The 26998-nt window shown below is 36.2% G+C and overlaps 1 protein-coding gene across 1 annotated transcript in view; it reads right to left on the reverse strand.

Moving 5' to 3' along the window:
• The window catches only part of gli3 (GLI family zinc finger 3), a 171654-nt gene that overhangs the window by 121453 nt on the left and 23203 nt on the right, over positions 1 to 26998 (reverse strand). The window contains exon 2 of the mRNA XM_058765221.1: positions 21340 to 21513. Within this exon, the coding sequence (XP_058621204.1) occupies positions 21340 to 21472 (133 nt within the window). The 5' untranslated portion in view covers positions 21473 to 21513. The remainder of the gene's footprint in view (positions 1 to 21339; positions 21514 to 26998) is intronic.

Consider the following 26998-nt stretch of genomic DNA (forward strand, 5'->3'; position numbering starts at 1 on the left):
GAGACGAGAAGTGACGGACAGAGCCACAACAGCAAAATCAGCAAGTGAGGTGTGTGTTTATGTGCTGAACTTGATAGAAAACACTGTTAAATGCACTATAAACCTATATATAAAGAATAAAATAGGCTTTTGTGATCCAACATAAATAGTGGAATAAAAAACAAATAGACTAAAGAGTGTGTTAAGGAGAATATATGAAGAGTGGCATGACGTAAAGAAAGCCAGAGACAGAGATACAGACAAGAGTGGGAGCGATACAAGACTATAATAAATTTACTTGGCAGGGTCAGAAAACGTTAACTTTGCTCCTCTCTGTGGGACGACAGATGTTCACTAACCAATAAGAAAAGACTCAACTGGTTCTCTTACTACCCACCTATTCATTAACCATTTCTCTTCTAGTAATTTTGTTCAAACATTCAACTGGGTTACTACAAGAGGAAAATGCTATTGCTCAGAGGTTGTACTTTCATAGCTCAAGAGTTCATAGTTAAATTTTACTTAAAGGTACTGGAATGCTATGATCGCTGTTTTTGGAACATCATATATAAAAAGTAACAATATCACTACAACAAGTATCCTAAAAAGTTTGTTTTCAAAATGGCAGAAGCTATCAAAAAATCTCTTTCAGTAACTGAATTTTGATATTTTAGATGTTTCCTGAGAAAAAATAATAACAGTCACAAATAAGAGAGTTGTTGTACACTAAGAGTATAGAATTATAAAATTAATTTGAGTAGGCCAACCCAGAATATTTGCTGTAAACAATTTTTAGCTGTTTTTCTAGCTTCAGCCACATGCCTTTTCCCTGTAACTCTATATCTACAGCATTTTTTATTTTATTTATTTTTTTATTATTATTATTTTTTTCATATAAATGCTTTAATACACTGTATACTTTGTCATGACAATAAAACAAATTTTTAATTGCATTGAATATTACCTCTGAAAAAACCTGAAACGTGTTGCCAATAATTCCAGTCTTACTTCCTACAAAAACTTACGTAGGTTTGTAACACATTCGCATAACGGTTTTCATTAGCTGTCTGCAAACAACTTTCACCCCACACAGAATGTGAAGAGTTAATGGTTAAAATTATTTTTTACATTGACACAACAGAAGTATAACTCCAACCTTTCGTTGTGTTCCTGTCATTTACTAATGACTTCTCAAATCTTGGGTTGAATGCAGGGTTCGCAGAATACTTATTCATTATGGGGCATGGGGCAGTACCCACTTTATTTGAGCCATCTTGTGTCTCTGGATAACAAGCAGATCATTTGGGTTTACAAACTGTAATGTTCCATCATATAGTAATTTACAGCAGTTAACACTTGTACCATTATTGTTTGGGCAAGTGTTTACTATTCAGCTGTCATTACTTTTCCCAACAATGTGTAAACACGCGCTGAGGAAGCCTCTGGAGCTGAAATTTAGATATGGTAATGGGGGTTTTGTTTTCTACACATGCTGTAAGTGGTGGACCAATCACAACACACAGGGTTATCGGACCAATCAATGCAGGGTTGGCTCTCAGAAAGGAAGGGTTTAGAGAGACTGGATCCTTGAACAAACCGTTCTAGACAATGGGGGAAAATGATGATGCTACAATGTATATTACAAGAAAACTGTAGTGTTTTGACCACCAAACAAAATTTGGAACCTTTAAAATAGCATAATAGGGGCACATAAGCAGTGCAGTACAGTGTTGAAAAAGATTTTCTGCTCCTGAATGTTTCTGTGTGCCGCACGACATCCGATCTCTGTTTTCACATGATGTGCATGTGAACGGACACCTTTCAGCAGTTTCGCAAAGCAATATTTTGTGGGCAAAACCCAGTCATTTTAAAGCAATCCATCCAACCAGGATTCATGTCCAGATTTTGGAAAAGGTTCAAGTTTTCGCCCTGCTGACCAACAGAAAGCTCTCTTCCCCCTCTAATCCGGTTGGTGCGAGCAGTCAGTGAGAGTCGCCTGTGTGTAGGATGATGGCCGAAGAAGCTGAATTCCCTGGAACTTTTTCCCCCGTGGAAAAAGACGAAGTCTGCCGTATGGGAATTTTTGGATAATGTAGACTAATCACAATGATGTTCCGTACAGATGATGTTTTAGCACCGATCGCTAAATAAATAATTCCAGGTTGTACATGAACTATATATCTGTGTCATCTTCATTTCTCCCTCTTTCATCCCCGATCAAGACAGAGAGCCACCCACCCGCCGTTTGTTTCAGTGTTAATATAAATACTATTTGGCTTGCTACCGAGACAGATAACATGGCTAATTAACTAGCTAACGTCAACTAGTTTCCTCCCTCACGTTACTTCACAGAGCGGGGAATAGCAGACTAAAGTACTACGTTTCTGCAATTTAGTACAATAATTAAATTTAGCTGGTATTTAGCTGTCTATACTTTTAAGCCTCCTGCCATTGTTTACATCTGTTCAAAATCACGACATTTAAAAAACAAACTTTGCCACTGTTAAGAGTGTTGTACGGAGAGAGACTGTGTGTTTGTGTGTGTGTAACACACTCGCGCTCTCTTTCTCCTTATGTGTATGTGCACACATCCTCGTACCGCACCGCTCCAAACTTAATTATTCCTGCATCATAACTTGGACTAAAAGATGAATGTGTAGAAAGTGAGTGTGCCTCCAAAAACCTTGTTGAGCTGCACGTTTAATGACTGCTGCTTTATTTTTATTTATTTATTTATTTACTTACAGAAACTATGTTTTGATTATGGTTTTGATTATTGAGCTGCAGGTTTAGGCTCACTTAAGTGACTGCACTTAATTTAATTAAGAAGAATTCAATTATTTATTTTAATTATTTAGCTTGACATGTTTACTGTTCCAAAATATTCTATATGTTTCTTAAAAATAAAATATATTGTGTTCAGTTTTTTACCCAGACATTAAAAAATAACATATTTTAGAGCTGTAATCGCAATACCGTGATACCGTGATATTTTTTTTATCTAAGGTTATCATACCGTGAGAACCTCATACCGACCCATGCCTACTTCAATACAATTTTCCGAAATATGGTTTTGGTCATTTAAGGTAGTTGTTATCACGCTGATATATGTTCAATTGTTCATTTTCAGCTAGTAATTTGATGCTATAAAAACGGGGCGTGTTGTTATGGTTGATTGGGTCTGCGGGAGTTTGGGTTTGAGTTGAGTTTGATTCCGCGGTTCCACCTCACGACACTACTGCGCAGACTCTGGCTCCAAACGAATCTCTACTGCTCAGACTCGGGCTCCAAATGACGTCATTTTCTCAAGATGGCAACAGCCATATTGAGATCCTTTGGCTTCACTTTTCTATAGTGGAAGGAAGCGGAGACACGTCGTCCATCTTTTTTACAGTCTAGGTTTGAAATTCACTTCTGTGTGAGCTGTGCTTCATGTTTAATTACACTATCGACAACTGACCTTTTCTTGCCTGCAAAATATTGCAAAAGTCGCTTTTTTTTCCATTGGAAAAGAGCAGCTTGGACATTCTGTTTAACATTGGTGTTTCACAGAGGGAAAAAAAAAAGGTTTTGCAACATGAATTTACATCTAGATATTCCAGACACAAACCCTGAAACCCTGCAGCTCATCAGTGGGTTCATGGAAACCATCTGACCCAGAGAGCTCTCATAAGCTCTGCTTTCTGTGACAACAATCAGAACCTTTGGAGGAGCTGAGCCAATAGCTACTGAAGCCATACCAAACCCAGAAGTGTGTGTATAGGGCAGGGCAGCTGAGGGCCTCTCCACCTCTGTACCAGCAGGGCCTAAACTAATCCCTGTCCTGAGGCCCCAGAAAGATGTCACCCTCTGCCAGCTGGCTGGCTGTCTCCCTGCTGCTTCAGGAAATGAACTCCAGAGAAGCAACCAGGAAAAGACGGGCAGACTCATGGCCTACGAAGAGCGTCTCTGTCTGGACTGAAGGGACAAATCCCTCCACCAGAGCTACAGTACCATGACCCCAACAATACTAAAGAATTTTTGCCACATTTTCTATGAACCCAGCCAGAGAGAAGAGAGAGGGTATGTGTGAGAGAGTGAGGGACTTGATTTTAAACATATCCTTATTAATTCAATACAATGTTGGATCTTTCATCTATAAAAACCATAAACATAAAAAAAAAAAAAAGTTTTTCCATTAACAAGTAATTATTTCCTCACAAATTACATTAAAAATTTTTTTTTAATAAAAATGTACAATTAGATTCACTCATAAAACTATTAGAACCCCCCCAGAAATAGCACAATATATAAAAAAAAGAACATTATGAGTAATTATATAAAAAGGCATACTTTTTTCACAAAACATTTTGTCTAAGTAGGATCAATACACCCCCTTTCCTTAGCTTTGTTTTTTTTTTTACATTTCAGGCCATTTGCTTTCTATTAAATCTTTAAGGTCTTGATAGCTTGATAGTTGATACTTTTCACACATACTGTATATAAAGTTTGCTACCTGGTCTCATGGCATTTACGTACCTGGGTGCACTTTTTAGCGTGACATGAAATACGTACCAATAAGTAAATATCACTGCAGTTTCCAAAATAAATAAACACTTTCACACAAATTTACAGAGTTGTGATTAATAAAGTGTAATTTTCGCACAATTAATTGAAGAATATCATGCTATGACTTCAAAACAATATTAATATGCTGGGAGATTTGAAAACTGATGCTTTTGAACGTTAGCATCGCACACATCCAGCTTCATATCTATGGGTTTTCATACATGACAAGTTTGTTCGGTAGCTCACGGAGTACGGAGACGGACTTAGGAGACGAGAAGCACTGGTTGCATCCCGTTTAACTACGGTTCGACAAAGCAGTTAAAATCTGCCTAAAAGGAAGTTCAAATGGCACAGTTGCATCAGCTAATACGTTTTTATATCAGTTTTGCATTTGTTAACACTATCAGGTAGGTTCAGGGCTGGATTTGGTGTAGGGCATATTTCCAACACGATAGAGCATTAACTTTTAGCAACAGTCCCCGGATATTTGAATTCTGAACCGCCGCAATACGTATCTGAAGCAACGTAATAAAAAAACAGCAATACGTACCAATATCTACGTAATAAAAACGTACCAGGGTTTACATATTGAACCTGTGTTTTAGTGCCACTCAGTGGACATTTCTATTTGAAACTGCGGCGAAATGTGCAGCAAGGTACGTAAAATGGTGTCGCACAAAAAGTGCGCAGAGGTACGTATTTTTATGAGACCAGGTTGAAAGTTTGCTGTATGCAAACTGTATATGAAGTACATGCTGTACATAAACATATAAACTCTGCATTATTTTCCATGTAAGAAGCTAGGACGCCCCACATCATCAGTCCTACATCATGAAAAGCCACTCAGAAATGCAACAAGAGTTAGCGGAATCAAGAGATTACAGTTTATATAGTTTTAAATATGGATATTTTTCTTAGACAAATCACTTCAAAAAGCCTTTATTAACCCCCCGGAGCCATGTGGAGCACTTTTTTATGGATGGATGCACTTTATTGGACTTCAAAATCTCAGCACCTATTCACTGCCATTAAAAAGCTTGGAAGAGCCAGGACATTTTTAATATAACTCTGATTGTATTCATGTGAAAGAAGAAAGTCATTTACACCTAGGATGGCTTGAGGGTGAGTAAATCATGGGGTACCCTAATTTTCATTTTTGGGTGAACTATCCTTTTAATGTTATCCTTTTTTTCTGACTGCAGGCAAATTATTCTTTAATCAAAATGTTTTTTGCTATGACAGAACCTCAATGCTACATTCTTTACAAGCTTGCATTATGGATGTGACAAATTTCTCATGAAAGATCTCTTCAATATCAACACTCTGCCACTTGGTTTCATCCAAAATTATTCATATTTTCAACAGAATTAAAATCTCCAAATCTCCATCAATACACAATACAGCAGAAAAAGAGTCAGAAGCTAAGAGTATTAGACATGACATGTCTAATACTCTTAGCTTCTGACTCTTTTTCCGCTTCACCATTTATTAAACCTGTAACACCTCCATTCTATCTTCAATGTAACGATAATGATGCAATCTGTAATGATACAACCATTAGACTAAACTTCTTTATCCTTACATTACTTTCAGAAGCATTTATACTCACCTCTACTAGGGCTGTGCTTTCAATTGTATCGTGTATCGACAATAGTCAGAGATATCGCTTGTGGATGATGCCTTTGACAATAGTAAGATGTTTATTATAATTATTAGAGTTCCGTTGTGCTGACTGAATTCTGACTCACGAGTTCTCTCATCATAAACAACAAAGTGCACATGTATGTGCGATGTAAGTATAAGATATTTATTCATCATACAGTGTAGATTCACTGATTATAACGGGAGTGTTTTTAAAGTGAATAAACTCGCGCTAGGCCGAGCTTGTGATGATGTACTTTGGTAATGTAATGTTCTTTGCTTGTTTTCTGTAGCTGCTTTTTGAATAACTGAGGAAATGTAAGCATTATAATTAGTAACTTACAATGTTTCTTCTAATTTGTTATCATGTTAAATACAAATTCAGTCATATTAGAAACATTAGGCTGCTTAAAGCCTTACACTGGAGTTGTTTCACTTTCCGTCAATGAAACTAAGTAAATAAATAATTGAATAAATTAGCACGATAATATTGTGTATCAGCGATCTCACAGGCTGACGATAGGACGATATGAAAATTGAGCATATCGCCCAGCACTAACCTCTACTCTATCACCAGCTTCAATATCTTTATTCAATTCTCCTTCCATTTCTTGAGCACCTGCATTACTCAGAAACCTTTCCTCTACACTTGTTACACTGTGTCAGGTAAATCTCTTATGATCAATGTCTCCACAATCAAAACAATGCAATTTGTTAGTACTTGAATATACCATGTATGAACTCCATAGGTCACTCAAAACGAAACATGAATGATTTAGTAGGAGATGACAAAAATGAATGAATGAATGAATGAATATCTTTATTGTCATTAAACAGTTTTTTTTTTTTTTACCCAAATGTTGGGTTCAGTCTGTTGGGTCATTTTATTGGGTTGTTTTTAATATTTTTACCCAGGTGCTGGGTAGTTTTTCTGTAACTACGTTGCTGCGTCATTTTTAATGCTGGGTTGAGCCATCGAAACAATCCATCAGCTGAGTTACAGTCAGAGCACAGGCTTTTTGTGTCCTCTACAGAAGAAAGAGGTTCTCAGTGCCGCTGCCACCGATTTGGTGCAATTCAAAATAAAGGTTTGTATACATTTTATTTCATTTATATTGTTTGTGCTGTAAATTATATTATTTTATGCAATGTAGCATACAAGGACAAGATGTCAATCAGTTGCGTCAGTCAGCTGCGTCAGTCAGCTGCGTCAGCAGCGATCGTTTAGCATGATGGAAACACCTTTTGCTTTGCATAATATAAACTGATTTCATTCGTTATAATACTGAATTTAATTTAATTTGATGTTTAAATATGTTCTCTAATCTCTAATTTGTTTATGGGCAGGTTATGGAGTCAGTCACGGCATCTTTCAGCTCTGTTTTCATCAAGCCATTATAGTCCATGTTACTTTAAATGCTAATGAGCTCTGCTCGTCCCGCCCCCTCTCTTCCGTGGAGTGACAAGCAGTACTGTTAACTTTAGTCACGAAACTGGCTAACTAGCATGTTATTAGGAAATGCGATTTGCAAAGATTTAAAAACCCTTATACCGTTTTGACCCAAATATAAGACGACCCTGATTATAAGACGACCCCCCTTTTTCCAGATGTACCTTTTGGAAAGGCTTTTTTTGAAAAAACAAAAGAAATCTTGTTCCCCCCCCCTCTGTAAAACATTTTTTCTTAAATTATTTTCATATTGCATATTTTTCCTATTTTAATTTTTGTTTTGAAAGTATGATAAATACTGGTAAAATGTACCAACAACGACACTGAAAAATATACACTTTTTGATATACCATGAAAATAACATGTAGCCCATCTGAATTATATAACATTTAGGCTATCCATCTCATAGTAGCCTACCAAAATTTTATTAACAGTAGAAGTGAAATCTTATTGTAGTCTTCAAATCTGGGTACTGTCTTATGTTTTAAAATCACTTACAGAGGAAGTTTGGTCCCATCAGACTAACATGCTTTTCTTTTTCTTTTGTTTTCACTTGCGATCTTTTCAACACACATTACATTACATATTTCATGACACAATCGTTTTATGCGTTTTTGGTGCCACCTATTGTTGTGGGTGTATTATTGTATATTGTAATCTATGCTGTATTCACCCAAGTGAATTCAATTTGCCTTTGTCCAAGGGTGTTCTTGCTTAATAATAAATGTTTATCTTTTGATTATTGCTTTTGCCTCTAGTAATTCTGTGTGTGATTTTTAATTTCCAGCCCATTTTAAGCCAGCAATATAATAATTTTTTACTTAAATAAAACAACCCAGCATGTTGGGTAAAAACATTTAACCCAAACAGCTAGGTCAAAATAACCAACAATGTGTTCTGGCCAATATTTACCCAGCGCTGGGTTGCCAAATAACCCAAATTGGGTTGTTTTTAACCCAGCATTTTTAAAGTGTATGCACCCAGTGGTACAGAACAACAAAATAGTATTAGCAGCTCTTTAAGACATCAGATAACAAATGGAGAATACACAGAATGTAAAAAGTGTGTCTTTCTGAGCGCTGAGCTGCTGCATCTGAATGCGCCGCCATATTGATTGATAGATAAAAGCATGAAAACTTGTCATCTAAAAGACAAAACATGTTTAGGTTTGGCAGATTTGCAGCCCAAAGAAACCACTTTTACAATACTAACTATCTTTCCAATCAGAGTTTATTATTGTACATCTTTGACAAGAAGGGGCAAACTGAAAATTGTCACTTTTGTAGCTGAAGCAAACATAAGTGTAATGGGTAGTTTTTCACTGTGAAAAAAGTTTTAGAAACTTCTCATTCTCACACGTGCCTCTCACACACCATGCTCACTCCCAGAATGCAACAAAAAGAGTGGGGGAGGGAGAAAAAGAAAGAAATAACAGCTGGAAAAAGACAAAAGAAAGAGTGGAACTATACAAAGATAAGCATGTGTTAATACAAGCATTTCAATTGAAATGATGATAATGAAATGCAGTCCATAGACTTATATGGAGACTAGAATATCATAGGCATGGGCCAGTAAGCAACCACCTTTCTACCACCATGTACAGCAACCACCCTTAAAGCCAGAACACATTTCACCTTAATCTTGTAGCAACACCTTGGTAACCATTGACATCAAACTTGCAACAACCCTGAAAGCTATAGGAAAAACTCTCTTGTGTACGCACATACATCAGTTAACTGAAGCAGGAGATTATGGTTCATAAATATGGATATTTTTCTTACACAAATGCATCGCTTCACTTCAGAAAGCCTTTATTAACCGCCCGGAGCCGTAACATCACACTGTTTAATGATCTGGGGCCGTATTCACAAAACATCTTCAGGGCTAAATACAGTATAGCTCCTAAACTTGCTGACTTAGTATAAAGTCTTAAAAATAATATGTGTCAGTCCTAATTTTAGAAGTCCTAAAGTTTTGCTCAAAGAGTATTTCACAAAGTGTTTTAATGCTAAAATCAGCTCCTAAATCGGTGAAAGGTTAGGGGGAGTCAAGGGGACTGCTAAAACCAAATCACAAAGCATCCTAAAATGGCTGTTGCTGTTGAATGGCTGTTGAATTTATTTCACAATAAAATCCCTTTATTTCAGTTATGTGTTTCTTTTCATGTACAAGTTAGGCAAGAAGTAAATCATAATGGGCTTTTATAGCCTATTCCACATTAGAAATAAAGGTGACTTGACTTAACTTGACAGGAAGCCAGAACCAGATTTGTCCTAATATCGCTGCTTTATTTGTCCTACCAAAAATGCTGAGATCAACAAATGAACAGCGTACAAATAATTGCACTGATGTATACTAGAGAAAAAGAGAAGGGTGGTGGTGGAAGCACAAGGGAGGTGGAGAACAGCAGGACAGAGTGTCGATTATGAGTTCCATGAAGTGATCAATGATTTCATTAATAAGACGGATCATATGGCTGTCACCAAACTGACACCAGTGTGAGAAATGATCCTGCAGCACATTTACCAAACCCTTCCACTTGGGAATACTGGAATTACCCCCCATACACACACACACATATCCGCACATCTATTCAATAATTCCCCGTTAGTGTAACAGCCCTGCACCAAACGGAGAAAAAAGGGGGGGCAGGCCGGCAGGACGGAAAAAATGAAAAGAACGTCAGAATGAACTGCTCTGAGAGGGGGAGAAACAGGAAGAGGAAAGGAGAAAATCCATTTTGAGGCCCCATTTTCAATTAGGCTCCACAAGCTGTTATCACAGGTGTCGCAGAATAGGGCCGAGTGAGGGAGAGTGGCTGCTATCCGCCTGCTGAAATGAACCCTTATCTGCACGCCACAAAGATGGGCTGGGACAGACTATCTGTAAATTACTTTCCGGCCATGCTGCTAACAGGAACTTTATTTCTGTCAGATGACATTCGCCTCTATTTGCTGCTGATCATTTAAATGGCTGCCTAAAAAGAGGGATGTCAACTCTGCCTCTCTCTTTCTGTTCACTTGGGCCTCTTTTCATCCGTTTGATTGGCCCATCTTTTTTTCCGGTGCTATAAAGGCTTATTGCAATCATAGAATATGCCTGAACTAATTTGTGGTTTAAAAAAAAAAAAAACAATTCAACAAAAACAAACAAATTAAAAAATACTATTCTTTTGCACAAAAAAGTTAAACTATGCACCTTAGCTACTTTTTCACCAACGTGCAAGATCCAGTTCCCAATGTAGATCCGTTCTGCAGTTTTTAACTAAAGAAAAGACAGTTCTTCTCTAGGAAATGGTCCCTAAATCCTATTAACCCTTCAAATAATTCACACATTCATTTAGTCCCTAAACAGATGCCTGTGTGGCATTTTACATCTTTTTATAGTGATATATAAAATTATTTATGTCAATGTATTTATAAAAGTAGCCTCAGTTTTGACAAGTTTCAAAGAGGCTTCCCCCATGGTTTACACTGAACACTTCTCAAGTTACTGAAAACATGAGTGGAAACAATTTGCCTGACAAAGTTTTTCCTCCTTTTGTCCTCTGTTTGTCTTTGCTTCTTCACTTCCCTCCCTCAATTCTTTATGCTTCCTTCGTTCTTGTTCATTTCATCACTCTGGCGTCCATGAAACAGTATGGCAAACCAACAATACCAAAAAGATTTTTTGCACTCTCATTCTCTAAGTCCCTCTGTCCTCTCTCTCACTCTGAACGGCAGGTGCCTTTTTGCCCCTTTCTCCTTTTTAATTAACAAATTATCCCATGACGACCAGGTTCATTCAGTTGAAACACACGAACATCTCTCTCTCTTTCTTTTTCTTTTTCTCTCTCTCCCTCGCACGGTCCAGGCAGCAACAATAGAATCAGAGGACTTTGTGGTCCACCTGCCAAGCAAATGATGTGAGTTGAGGAGGAGGGAAGCCCCCCTCCCTTTGCTCCTACCAAAGAGGACCAATCAGGCCATTGTGGTGGCACAGTCGGTTCCTTTGAGCTGTCAGGCCGGGGGAGCCGGTCCACAGATGAATGCTTTGCAGGCCTGCGCCAGTCTTTAGCTAACCATGTGGGAATGCTCCCCACCAAGCCTGGACAATTACAGACTGCAGCTAAACTTTTACATAAACTTTTACGCCATGTGGTGAGAGAAAGTGGAAAGGAATAAAAGTATTAAGATAAAGGAGAAGGAAATGGGAAAAGAGAAATTTTCATGCATTTTAAGTGTACCCCAATAGGTAAAGCATAACTCACAGCACCAAGGTCATGGGTTTGATTTCACCACATATTTGGATGTCTCTTTCACAGACTGACACATGCATTTATCAGAATAATCTGATAAAAATATTTGTTATAAAAAAATGCCATTATGCAAATATATATAAAAAACTATGTATATTTAATCATTTATAGATATAAATTATAAAGAATAAACCATTGTGTTAACCATGTGTTTATTTATAAATAAACACATAATAATAACAATGATAATAATAACTGTTATGCATAATAAATAATAGTAATCATTATTTTATTATACAGTATTTCCTTTGTTGATTCTAAATTAATATGATGTATACAATATGTAAATATGTTAATAATTAATATAAAAATAATTTGTGAAAAAAAGATCATGTATGATTAGTTATATTTTTTAATCTATTTACATCCCTAAAAAAAAATCTAAACTACAAATCTTTCATTAATTTAAAATACTTCAGTGATCTTTTCTCACTTAAAGGTCCCATGGCATGAACATTTCTTTTTAACATTAATATGAGTTCCCCAAGCCTGCCTATGGTCCCCAAGTGGCTAGAAATGGCTATAGGTGTAAACCGAGCCCTGGGTATCCTGCTTCGCCTTTGAGAAAAGGAAAGCTCAGATGGCCCAATCTGGAATCTTCCCTTTATGTCGTCATACGGGGAAAGGTTACCTCCCCTTTCTCTGCTTTGCCTGCCCATGAGAAAATGAGCTACTACCGTGCGAGGCGAGCGCAATATTTTTTTTTCCCTCAAGAGACATCATGACTTGCAAACAAGCGAAGCATGGCAGTTGCTCAGTGTTTGGATGTACAAATGAACACCAAAGTATTTTTTTAGTTCCTTCATCCAAGCCTATTGCTAGCATTAGCTACATGATAATAACTGTAACAGCATACATAAACAAACCAACTAAAGTACCGTATCCAGACACAATATTTTAAACTAACCATTCAGAGACGTCCTGCTGTAGCCACTGAGTTGCAACTTCTTCATACGGTGATCCATCCGGATCAGATTCTGGGTCAAACTGAAAAGCTTGAACGACTGTGTGTCTACGAGCCATTGCGATACATCCACTGTCAACATTGGTGCATGGTAGCGCATGGTAGCGCAAGCTGGTTAAGGCCACACACCCACCCTCCACCTTGCCCCACCTCTCTCCTCCTCATTAGCATTTAAATCTACAGACACAGAAATGTGGCTGAAATTCTGCACCAAGGCTGAATTTTGGGAAAGAGACTTCAGATACAGTACTAGGGACCACTTAGGCCTATAGGAGGATCTTTGTTGACATCTTTGTACGCATGCGCGAGTGGTTGTGTGGCAACAAAACAAACAGTATGGCGGGCTGTAAAGACGCGACGAGCACTTTCAAGAGAGTTAGCGGGCGAAATCCACAATATATAAGCACTTTAACATCTGAAGACCGGAGGAGGTTTGGAGAGAAGCTCAAAATTTGTATTGGTGACAAAATTGAAGTTATTCAAAGCCCATATGAGATCTGGGATGACAAAAAACGTTGGTCCGACTCGCCGGTGTCTTGGCCACCAATCTGCTGGGGAGACATTTATTCTTATTTAATAGAAACCCCTGGACCCTTCACTCATGAAAGATTAAAGGCTTTCAAAAGTCTGGAGGCCTATGATTATTTTGTTTCTCGTAAAGTAGGGCCGATCTTTTCTGTCAAACAGAAAGCAGTGATCGTGCTAAAAGCAGAGGTTAGACCTGGCCAAGCAGAGTCACAGCGTGATTCGCATCTCCCGTGGGTGATCGCCAAAGAGAACGGCGAAATAATCACTGCTTTTAAGTTTTGCGATCCAGAATAGCCCATTTTGATGTGAGGAACATAGTCTGGGTGCTGTGGATCGCGGTTTGGGACACCTGAATCAGAACGCGAAAACATATGACTCGGTTGATTTGACTCAGTTTTATTTTTTTCAATCTTCTATAAATACATAGTCACTAAGACTTACCATGAACAAAATGAGCCTCACAAACTCGATCAGAAGCTGCAGGAATCCAGGCTTTCTTCGGAGCGTCCAGGTTCAATCGCCTAATTGCACGCAACCATTTCTTTCGTTTTTCGCGATCCTTTTCGGAGGGAATTCGAAAAAACTTTTTATCAGGCCCCCAACCGACAATCGTACAATCGACCACACAGCAAGAGTGAACCATCCTCTTCTCTAAATCCTCATCCAAACGTGCAAAACAATCAAATTACAGGTATCTAGCGGTGTTTCCTGCCACACGATTCCCATGATGCAACGCGACAAACGTAAACAATGACGTCACAAAAGATCCGCCTATATAAAAGCATTCAAAAAGCAGCATGTCATGGGAACTATAAAGCTGCAGTCCGTAAGTTTTGCCTCTTTGTTGCCATCTCTGTTTGAAAATCTCGAATTGCAGCTCCGTGTGGAATTATCTTCCGTGAGCGGGGTTGTTATCTGGTGTTCCGGTGTTGTGCCCAATTCTGACCCCTGCCAGATTATTACCTCCCTAGTATTGGTAGGTTTAGGGTTAGGTGTGGGGGAGGGGTTAAGATTAGGGGTGGGGTTAGGATTAGGCAATTATATAGCGATTTCAACGAGAGGGGTAATAATTTGGCAGGGGGTCGAAAATGGGCACAACACCGGCATGGCTCCAGCGCAGATGAATCTAATGTTTTGAGGTGAATGTCAGTCACCGCACTGGTGTGGATACTGTACTCAGGAATAACTACGGTGGCCGAGAGAGTTCAAAGCGCTGCAAATAGAAAAACCCTGCAAATTAAGAAAACAACTTGGTAACACTTTATTTTAGGGTCTCTTAACTAGTTGCTTATTAGCATGCATATTACTAGAATATTAGCCATTTATTAGTACAAATTAAGCACATATTAATGCGTTATTCTATATGACCTTATTCTACATCCCTAATCCTACCCAATACCTAAACTTAACAACTACCTTACTTACTACTAATAAACAATTTATTGAGGGAAAAGTCGTAGTTAATAGTGAATAAGTGTTCCCTATTCTAAAGTGTTACTAACAACTTCATCAATTTGACAACACACTCGCTACAAATGCTCCAAATGCTCACAACACAACCAAATAAAGGAACGCACTGCAAATAGAAAAAACAACTGCAAATTAAGAAAACAACTTCATCAATTTGACAACACAAGCGCTTCAAATGCTCACAACACAACCAAATAAAGAAACGCACTGCAAATGCTCACAACACAACCAAACAAAGAAACGTGCTGCAAAAAATATATATATTTATTTGGTTGTGTTGTGAGCATTTGCAGCGCTTTTCTTTATTTGTTTGCGTTGTGAGCATTTGCACCACCTGCTGTCAAACTGATGAAGATGTTTTCTTTTTTGCTGGTGCTTTTTCTATTTGCATGTGTTTTCTGAAGTTGCAGCGCGTTGAGCTCTCTCGGCCACCGTAAATAACAGATTCTAGCCTACGTCTTGGAATATGTGACCCAAATAAGAATTTTCACCATAAATTTCCATCTGAACAAGTAAGTAACAAGTCTGCCACGTTTGTTCTGCCCAAATGAGGAAAAAAGAATTACAATATATCGCGCTACCAATGGTAATTCAATCTAACGATCGGTTAGCTCATATCACATCTAACCGTGCAAATTATTATTATTATTGTTATACTTTATTCTCAAATTATTAATGTTAACGTCATCAGCATTGCGTGACAACGAGTATAGTGTGTATTAGCGTGTAGATTTCAATTTCTGTACAGTCTAATATCTAATTGTCATACCATTCGAATTTCGAATTTTAAGAAATTATTTTAACCCAAAAAGCAAACTATGCTCCCTTCGAACTGGCTGTCTTTAAAATACAAATCCTGTGTAATCCCAGGCTATCTGTAATCAGAAGCACATTTAAAACTGGAATATAATTTAATTTAATTCACATGTGTTTCATAAACACATAATCTTTTCTGGATTACAATCTGCCATCAAAATTATACATTTAATTATTACAGCTGCTGCGTTCCATCAGCTGCAGGATCCTCACATGCAATAGCCTACAAGCCGGGACAACAACTTTATGTTTACAGACGCGACGTAATGACGCAGTGCCATGCTCAAATTTCCCACGGAAACCAAGCTAACCGTTGTGAATCGGGTTAATGTAAGGTGATAGTTTTGAATACTGGCTGGTTCTGCACTTGCTCAGATATTGATTTCTGATCATTTTTAACCCAAAGAAAGTTACGGACTGCAGCTTTAAAATTAAACTTGGATTTCTTTACTTCCTACAAGCTACTCTTTCTCAAAGTCATTCAAGATTGTATTTCATTCTTTTTCTAAACTCCAACTCCACATTCTCACTATATTATTTGGGGTTTCCCCTTCTGCAGATCCTCCGCACACGCCTGGACTGATCTAGGATCAGTTTCAGCATTTAGCCAATCCAGGGTCTGTCAAAAAGGCGGGACAATTGGCTGCTGCCACCGTTGGGCCTTTCACAATTGCCTTTTGTTAGTCTTGAGGGGGCGGCCCAAGCGACATGGGTTAAAGTTGACTGGGGTTTAGGTTACATCAGATAAGAGGTTATGAGTATTGGAGGACCAAGAGAATGCAGGGGAATTATAACCACACAAGGAATGTGTAAGCTATCTAATGGCTGTGGTAAAACCCTTCGGGGAGCAGGTCTAGGGTCTGTTGTGATAGATGGCTTATTATGGTTCTGTTGAGAGCTTGTGGTCAGGACTGCTTACTGGAATCAGAGCTTATGAAAATGTTTTAAAAAAAATAAAATAAATACAAATACAAATAAAAACTGGCCCACCATTGAAATGTAAATTTTGTTAGATTTTCCATCACACTCTGCCTTGAAGACAAATTCTACAAACAGTTTGCTCAGTAATAGTGCAAACACATCATAAAGCATAAAGGTATTTGCCAGGATTGTAGGATACCTGAAAGTATGGAGCATGTGTAAGGCTGGGCAAGGCTTAGCCTTCCTCTGGCCACAGATTGCAAATTAAGACTAAATGTTTGCACTAGACTTTCGTTGCTTTCTTTCTGTATATAATTTATTCTCTGTTTGAATAACCGTGGAAATGAAAGCGTTATAATTAGTAACTTAAATATCTTTGCAGAAAAGATGCATGAAGGCAAATAATAAATTATCTTTTTAAACATATCCTGTATGATCAGAACTAATATAAAATAAAATAAAAAATAAAAACAATTATAAATATTTCTTAGCCAAAATGTAAACATTCAGTTTTACAGGTCAACTTAGAAAAGTCAAGACTAGTCAAATTCAAAATGAATACAAAGGTATAATAATACAATAACAGCACCTATCATCCTGTCACGGTCATATGAAATATCAAACATACGATAGTAGTTTTTTACAGGTTTTGGCATTCCGCTGTGCTGCTCTTCCACTGTTTTTTCTATGTATGTAAACTTAAATTTTATATCTGTTGCTTTGCAGCTCCAAGTGTAGCATCAAGTCCTCATAACACCACTGCTTTACTAAAATCTGGAATTTTGAAAATGTTCAATAAGTGCAACCATGGACTGTGAGACTTGCTTTATGTTTTTTTATGCTGTTTCAGATTACTAATTGTACTGATCTTTCATCTTTTTTTGTGTGTGTGTTTGCCTAGTCGACTTAAAAACGTAACTACAGTTCAAGTAACTTCTTCTTTATTTACCGGTTAATTATTAACTGGCTAAAGTTAAAAGTGGTCAACATGGTGTAAACATAAATGACTGTTTTGTTTTTTGTTTTGTTTTGTTTGTTTGTTTTTTTTGCAGAAAAAATGCACGAAATATGAAAGCAAATATTGTAAAAACTTGTCTTAAACATATCCTATATGATCAGAGATAATATAAAATAAGAAAAATGCTAAATATTTCTTGGCCAAAAAGTAGACATTCAGTTTTAGAGGTCAACTCAAAAAAATAACACTCAAATTAAGAATGAATAAAAAAGTATAACACCAACAGAAGGCTAATAATATCAGTAAATGTTTTGTAAAAACAAAGAAAATAACAGTATATTTGGAAGATGTTTCTGGCTTTGATTAATACTCTGTTCACAAATAGATTTTAATAGCGTGCTAAACAATAATAATTAGTTTCTCAGATATAAAATATTATTTTTTATAGTACAAAGTACATCCTTTTATAGCACAAAGCATGCGTTAGTCTATACAGAATCATATCATAAAATCTATAAAATCATACATACTAGGCTATATGACTACAAAATCATGTTAGTTGGGTTTTTCCCAAACTATAATTCCTGACTACAATGTTTGAAATGGAATAAAACATTTTGAATATGATAAGCAATTCATTGTATTTAAATTTCTTACGGCGTGATGATGTTTTCATGCTCAATATAAAACAATAAAAGTAATATGAGTGTACACTGTAACATGATGAATGCTACGAGTCTAAGTATGTTTAGAACATGTTTATTATTAATAGCCTACTCTGTTCAAAAATAGATTTTAATAACATGCTAAACAATAATAATTAGTTTCTCAGATATAAAATGTCTTTTTTTTTATGATAGTACAAAGCATGCGTGAGTCTATGGCTACAAAACCTATATATTTACAGATGCTGATATTAACATGCTCACAAATGTTTTTTTTTTTTTTTTTTGGTTGTTTGTATTTTATTGAATCAGATACCTGCACCACAGATGAATCTTGATGACTTTTACTTGAGTCTCTTCAAACTGTTTTCGTCTGAGAGCACTGTACCAACATCAGATGTTCAACTACACTGATATTCTATGATAAAACAAGCTCCTTGACTACTGATTATGTTTTTTTCTTCTTGAATCCATGGAAAGAAGCAGAAACACTTAAATGGCACATAAATATCAGGTGTGATTTACTTGTTTCACTTGTTGAACAGAATCTGTTGCAGGAATTACTCAAAGTCTGTTCACATCTCTGTGGTTAGATCAGTGTACACAATAATGTGTCTTTGACCTTCATGATATATGTTTTGATTATACTGTGTTGTAAATAAAATATAAATAATAAAAAAAATTTAAAAAAACATTTTTTTCAATCTCCACACATTCTCTCTTACCTGCCTCAAAGTCACAGTCACACTGATGGGCCATTAGGGGAGGGCCCTTTATCTCTCAGGTGAGAATCACTTAATATTCAATGCCATTGCCATTCCCTCGCATATAGGCTTTCGATCACAAAACATGTCTTTAAAAATTTAAATCAATATATTATTTTCTGTGAAGGAGTAAGCAAAATGATTTTCACATATACATCAGTCTTGCTCACATATTATTGTAGCACAGTTTGTGCTGAACACAAAAAAAAAAAACATGTTGGCCAATAGTATGTTATAATTAGCTGAAATAAGCACAAATGTCAGGGCATGTCAAAACATCTCAAGGGCCCCAAAGTCACCTCAGACCCCAGAGGGTTAAAATGTTTTTATTAAATTCTGGTACTTGCCTAAAAAGACGGGTTTACGATGTTTGTAGTCAATAGATTACACCAGGGGTCGGCAACACGTTGCATGCGTGCCAACTTTGGCATGTAGAGGGATAATCACTCGCATGCGAATAATAGGGAAAACTGCATACTGATGAACATTTTGAGGTAGTCATTCCTAGTCACACAGCTTGTTCGGAGCAATAAATACTATTCAAGCGTGAGAATTAACCTGTGCTAGTCTACAAATGAGCGTGGCTCTGGAAAACCGTCCGCGCGACCGCTGCGCATATGAGGCGCTTCAGATCAATGCTGCGCCATGCTTTCGTATAGGTCAAGTCCGTTTAGCTTCAGTTACGCAGCACTCTGTTTCTTAGGATGACAAAAATCTTTTAAAGTTACATTCTCAACCTGATTTGCTTCAGCGGTCTAACAGCGCTAGTCAATGTCAAAATAATTGAGCTGGCCAATCAATTCAAATTAGGTGGGGTTTACTGTTCACAGAAGCAGAGCGCGAATTCTAGAAGAGAGAGAATGAGAGAGAATGACAGTTGTGTGTGTGAATAATAATGAAGCTGAGTTGAGGTTAGTTACTTCAAAAACAAAGTTTTTTACCCCCTCATTGCTGAGAAATATAATGAAGCGATTCAGTATCGAAGCTGTTTTATTAATAAAAGTCGTGGGGCAGCATGGACAACAAGTTTCTGTGTTTCTGGATGTTTCCACATTTGTGTAGCGTGATCTCCAATCTCTGTGTGCAGTGTCAATTAAAGCAGTGCGTTAATATAGAATGGTTATTAAACTGAACGGTTTTAATGCACAGTTGGCCCTGTCACACACACATACAGTGGTGTTCAGTAGGGTTACACTGTAAATCTGTTATTCTAAATCTAATTTAAACATTAAAAAAAAGAATCTTTCAGGATTTTGCAAAGTTTAAAAAAACAATGTATGGAAAAAATGCATTCATTTAAAAGTAATTCCCTGGGTCTCTAACCCTGAGTGTGGGACTAAATCCTGGCTAGATGAGCACTGCAGCAAACTTTCCAAGACAAACCTTATGTTGTTCAGAGGAGTAATTACCCTCGCCTTACAGAGAAAAATCCACAATCAGTAAGCCAAATTACATCCATGTTTTTTCCACAACAGTAAAGCTCTATCCCCCATCTATGTTCATTCCCTCCAAACCCCAAGCCCCCCACCTCTAATTAATGAAGGAGAGCTTGCCATCTGGGAATGACTAACAGTGAGAGAGAGAAAGTGGGGGGGGATGGAGACAGAACTCATAACAACAATTAACGATGCCCTGTTCCACAAAAAAAGGACATTCTTTTTCTGACTTCCTGCCATATCACCAGAGGCTTTCATATGGAGTGGTACAAAAAAACAAGATCACTAATCAACCAAGACAAACACCCACACAACATTTGTGCAACTTTTTGTGTGGAGAAAAATGTTTGTTTCAACACTAATGCCATTTTAAGGTGTATGAGATTTTCAGTGAATCCAAGCTGTTGGTTTATAGTTTCTAGTAGGCCCAAGCTAGTCATTCTCTGGTCAGAGCTGGTCTAGATGCACAATCAACTAGACTACAAGGTGGTAGGCCTGGTTTTGACCTGGTAGACCAAGCTGGTTAGAGATGGTAGACTACTTCAAACTAGCAATAAAAACCCAGGCTTGTTGAAAAAGAAAAAGTGCAACATTTCTGTAGAATGATAGTATGATGCTGCTTGGATGTTTTGAGGCACTTTAAAGTTAAATTGTGAATCGCCAGTTAGTAAAAGTGCATTTAGTTATATCTGAAATGAATGTGAATTAATTTTATTAGAATGAATTTGCAAATAACAGAATTGCAAAAAATAATCACTTTTCAAACAGGTTTCCCACACACTGCTACTGGTCAGCCAAACAGATACCCCAACCCTAACTTGCATCATTGATTCAGCTGTTCCTGTGTCAAGTTGGTCGATATTCTCAACAAAACAGAGCAATGTTTGATAAAAAAGTTGTACCATTGGAGGTAGTGCTGGAGGCCACAGCCTTTTCACTGATGTCTGTACGGGTGGGCGCACTCTTGGCGGATACAATGGTCTCCACTCTCTTCTTCTTCTCTGCTGCAGAACTGGTCTGGGACTGGGTTTCCATGACAACTGTGCATTCCTCAGTACCTCATCAAGACAGGATACCTGAGGGGTCACGTAAGGAAGAGGTCAGTGGTGGGAGGTTTAAAAAAATAATAATAATAAATAAACATCATTAACAAATAAAACACAATTAAAAATAATCAGTTAAGCAGTCCATACACTAAACCATACACTAAACACTAAAGTTTTCCAACTTTCCAGCTCCATGAAGAAACCTAAATTTATATTTAACAATATATCAAAATAACAATGACTTACTTTATAAATATTTTAAGATGAAAACAAAACAAAAAATCCCTTAAATGTTAAAAATTCAGCTATATAATTATTTGAAATGTTTAGTCTATCTAAAAATTTAAAAAATTCTAACTGACAAGAGTAGGCAACAAGATGAATATGGAGCTATTCAAGTTTGGTGTGCTTGAATGGGATGTAACAATGCTGAATGAGGAGGGGGTGCAACAGTTAACTTTGTTTGTTTAGGGATTTTTCTCCACAGCCACTTGAGTGTGTGTTGACATAATCTATTAAAAATCCTGGATTAATATATATTGGGTAAATTCTACCTAAAAATTACTTCTAACAAAGTAACTAATTACTAGTTACTAATTACATCTTCAACAGTGTAATTACTGTACAAATTACTCTCTCCAAAAAGTATTTAATTACTTATTACTAATTACTTTCTAAATCCTATATCAAAGTTAATGAATGATACAAGGACAGACATGAAACAGTTCTTTAATTCTCCCAAATAAATAATAGATAACTACATAAATTATTTTGGTCACACTTTAGATTAGGGTCCAATTCTCACTGTTAACTAACTATTTACTATGAACTAACTACACTTTTGCCTCAATATATTCCTAATTACTGCTTATTAATACTTAATAAAGTAGTTGTTGACAATTAAGTTTAAGAATTGGGTAGGATTAAGGATTTAGAATAAGGTCTTGCAGAATAAGACATTAATATTTTTAAGTAATAATAAACAGCCAATATCCCAGTAATATTCACGCTAATAACCAACTATAATAGTGAGAATTGGACACTAAAGTGTTACCAGTATTCTTATTAATTCACCAAAGTATTTAAAGTAAGAAGGGTACATAAAAAGTATGCATTTTAAGGTTAGAATTTAAATTTTGATGTTAAATCCACTATTTTATTGTATATAAATGTTTTACAGTCTATACAAAGTATTAAGTTCAATTACATAAGAAGTAACTGTAATTAACCCTTACTTTACTTTTTCAAGGGAAAAGTAATTAAATTACAGTAACTAAGGTAAATGTACCTATTAAGTTCACGTACCCATTAAGCACACTTCCATTTTTGAGATCAGATTATAAAAAGAAAAAATAACCTTAACCAATTGATATGTTTGTCACTGTATACCTCCTATAATTTCAAGTCAGTCAGATCATTGCACACTGAGATATGGGTCTCCATGTGTGCACACTGTCTGGAGGCCATTTTGAAAGCTGTCTAAAAACATTCACCAAAAGAGGAGCTCCTTAAATGTGCGTTTTTTATTTGTTTAAGCCTTTATTTTGGGTAGGTTTCACTATTTATTGTAAAATTAAGAGATTAATGTTCAGACTTTTGCATATTATAACCTGGAACTTGGATGTGGGAAATAATTACATTAGATCCAAAAGATAGTTTTAGCAACACAGCGCAGATGCTACAGAACACAGTTAGCTGACTAGCTGTATAAGATTGTGTGCTACGCTGACATATGTGACACTGGACCACAAAACCAGTCTTAAGTGTAAATTTTTCGAAATTAAGATTTATACATCATCGGAAAGCTGAATAAAAAAGCTGAAGCTTTCCACTGATTTATGGTTTGTTAGGATCAGACAATATTTGGCCGAGATACAACTATTTGAAAATCTGGAATCTGAGGGTGCAAAAAAATCTAAATATTGAGAAAATCGCCTTTAAAGTTGTCCAAATTAAGTTCTTAGCAATGCATATTACTAATCGAAAATTAAGTTTTGATACATTTACGGTAAGAATTTTACAAAATATCTTCATGGAACATGATCTTTACTTAATATCCTAATGATTCTTGGCATTAAAAAAAAGATAATTTTGACCCATACAATGTATTTTTGGCTATTGCTACAAATATACCCCAGCGACTTAAGACTGGTTTTGTGGTCCAGGGTCACATATTACTTCACAGGCATTACTGGTTTGTACTTTTATCAGAATCAGAATCAGAATCAGAATCAGAATTAGCTTTATTCGCCAGGTGTGCGCAAACACACAAGGAATTTGTTGTGGTTTTAAGGTGCTCCTGGTACATACATACATACAAACACATCTGACATGAGAACAGAAAAAACATTTAAATAGTAAGACTTAACAATGGATAATAATAATAATAATAAGTATGAATCTGGAACAGTAAGTATGAATCTGGAACAGTACTTTACATCCATAATATAAATTTACAGTTTATTGCTGGTCTGTGGTTTTACAGTGCTGTAATTTTTAAAGATTTCATATTATTTTAAGGTGAGCTTAAAGGGTGCTCTACTATGAAAATCACACAGCTTCAGTGTGACATCAATAAGAAAAAGAATAATTTCATAGATATTGTTAATAATAGTTGATCATATTAAAATATGTATGAACTTAATACATGACCTAGACTATTTATTTAGCAAAAATCCTGTCATTTTAATAAATATTACATGAAATTTATTAAAAATTGTTGCTGCTCCAATTAAGCTCAGTGTGCTCTCTTTAAGCTCTTCCACATTGACCGTCTATGCAACTACTTCATAAACAGACTTTAAATATTAACTGATGGTTGTGACTTAATCGATTTTCTATGGATTCTGTCAACTCAAATCTGCAGACTGGCTCTGATCTTTGCCAACTAGTATCAACTTTTCCAGACTGTAAATTTACTCAAGAAATGTTGTCTATAAAGGCTAATGTTTTTGTGTGTATAAAGAGCAGAGAAGAATTTTAGCATTTGCTGTCTAGTTGTAGCCAATACACTTTTGTATGTTGTAAATATCATAGCTGTTTGTCTCGTATATCGTGAGATTTTGGCCAAATGTGTTAAACAACAAGAGAAACTGAGCGCTCATATAGCTACAGTAAACTTTATATCCTGCAAACTGGTGAAAATGTGATGCTATTAATTTACTGCCTATTATCTTTTTTTTTTTCTTCTTCTTTTTTTGTAATGCTTAGTGGTGTGCCGTGGGATTTTTTACATATCAAAACTGTGCTGTATCAGAAAAAGGTTGGGAAACACTGGCTTTGGGGATAAAAAATATTGTTTGGTCAGTATAAAAACAATAGAAGTCTATGGAAAGTCCCCACAATTCACAGAAACAAACCTGTGTGTGTGTGTGTGTGTGTGTGTGTGTGTGTGTGTGTTCATTCACTTTACATCCCAAGAAAAGAGAAAGTGAAAAAGAGTGAAAGATGACAATTATGAAGTACAGTCTGAAAAAGAAAGGAGAAGAGAAAAGGGAATATGCAGAGGGAAATTGGAACATACACATTCCTGTGGACAAGCAGATATAGCGAGCCTGTGTCCACTCAAGCATGGCTGACATGTCTTTTGTTTGCTCTATGGGACGGCCGGCCTGTCATCTGCACCAATTAAGACCAGGACCTTTTCACCCATAATCCCACTGATTTGGCCTGTGCCACCTAATCCCACAGTTGTTCCTGAATTCTCTACACTCTTTCACCCATCTCCCCCTCAACAACACTTTTCTCCCACTGTTTCGATTGCTTTATTTAATTCTAACCCAGTAGGTGCAGAAACCGATTTCAGAGGAAAATGTAATTGGTCTTTCATAGTTTGCGAGAGACAAAATGTAGAAGTCAAGAGAAGTATAACAATAATAAAAAGAGACAATAGCTGATAATCATGATAATGATAAAATTTAAAAAAATAAATAAATAAAGAGATTGTAGGGGACTAAGAGAAGCAGGGAACTAAAGCAAAAGTCTCAATTTGACCACCATTTAACTGAATGATACTTTGGAGAAATAATTGAGATATGTACCTAATTTGTGAGTTATTTATTATTATTTTTATTTTTTTTTGAGTTCATACTAAAATCTTCGATTTGCATTCCTTTAATCTGAGCATAGATTGAGCACCTCTGAAACTCTAAAGGAGATTTGTGAAATTACTAGAGAATTAGAGTGGACACCATAAGCAAAAGTCTCAGTTTCATATCTCTACTAAGATGAAATAGAGAAAAAAAAGGAGATATTAAAGAGATATCATTTATTTCCTACTCATTATGTGCTCATTAAGCTATTGTGTCATAAGTCTGTTCATAATTTAATACTTTAACTTTATTACATACAGGTGTATTTCAGTGTGTTGGTCAATAGCACAATGTTAATTAATTGTAGCATGAAATGAATAGATGATGAGCTTATGGCCTATGCACCACGATGTTAAAGCCTGCTATCTAAATGCCCTGAATTGAAGAATCTCACCAAAAAAAAAAAAAAGAAAAGAAAAAAAGAAAAGAAAAAGCATTGATACCACTGTTTTGTGGCAGTTGTTTCCCAAAAATACATGTAAATTCTCATATTAATGCTTATTCCTTGCACTGACAGTGTCCCACACCCAATTAGCTGTGGGAAAGAGAAAGGGTGTTTCATTCTGTGTGCTGGTCCATAATCCTTTCTCACAAAAAGAGAAGCGATTAACCAGGTTTAAAATACCGCAATTCAGCCTTCTCCAAAGAAAAAAAAAAAAATGTATTTTAAGCACATTAAGCAAATCAATTTAACATAAATTATACGCTCTGCTGACAAAAGCAGGGAGTTGAAAGTCAGCTGTGAATGGTACATCAAAGTCATGAAACTAAAATACACTTTGAATTATTAACAGGCTTGATCAAAAATCGAATTAGTTTACTTCAGGTACTCCCTTTAACCTTCCCATCATGCAAACATATGCTGCCTCCAAAGGTTTTGCATGCTTGCATAGTTCGCATAAACTAAAGTCAGCTTCTATACGGTGGGGTTAAGGTTTAGGATTCAGTGTCGTGTGCCTCAACACCTCTGTTAATATTTTAACATAATGACAATGCATTTTAGCAAAAGTTCACCACATGTTAAATATATTTAAGCAGCTGAATATTAGCTTAAGAATGTTTTAAATGTTATCAGAAAGAAGGCAATCAGAAATCCACATATTGTGGATACAGTGTATACTGACATTATATATTTTAAAAATGAATGAGGGCATAAGCGAAATAACAGTGTTTTGTTGGTTACCATGATCAAAAAAAAAAAAAAAAAGTCCAGAAAACACAATAAAGTGATCTGTTCAATGTAGGAATAAAATCTAAAGATCAGCAAAATACCAACATCCATTTCATGTATTTTTTTTTTACATAAATCATATAATTTTCCAAATTATAAAAGCATACTTGACATCATCTTAGCTGCATCCCGTACATTGAATTTAACTTTTAAAAAAACTTTTAAAAGGTAATGCTGTTCTTTCATTCACAGA

The sequence above is a fragment of the Onychostoma macrolepis genome, chromosome 24, assembly GCF_012432095.1.
Source record: "Onychostoma macrolepis isolate SWU-2019 chromosome 24, ASM1243209v1, whole genome shotgun sequence".
Lineage (NCBI taxonomy): Eukaryota > Metazoa > Chordata > Actinopteri > Cypriniformes > Cyprinidae > Onychostoma > Onychostoma macrolepis.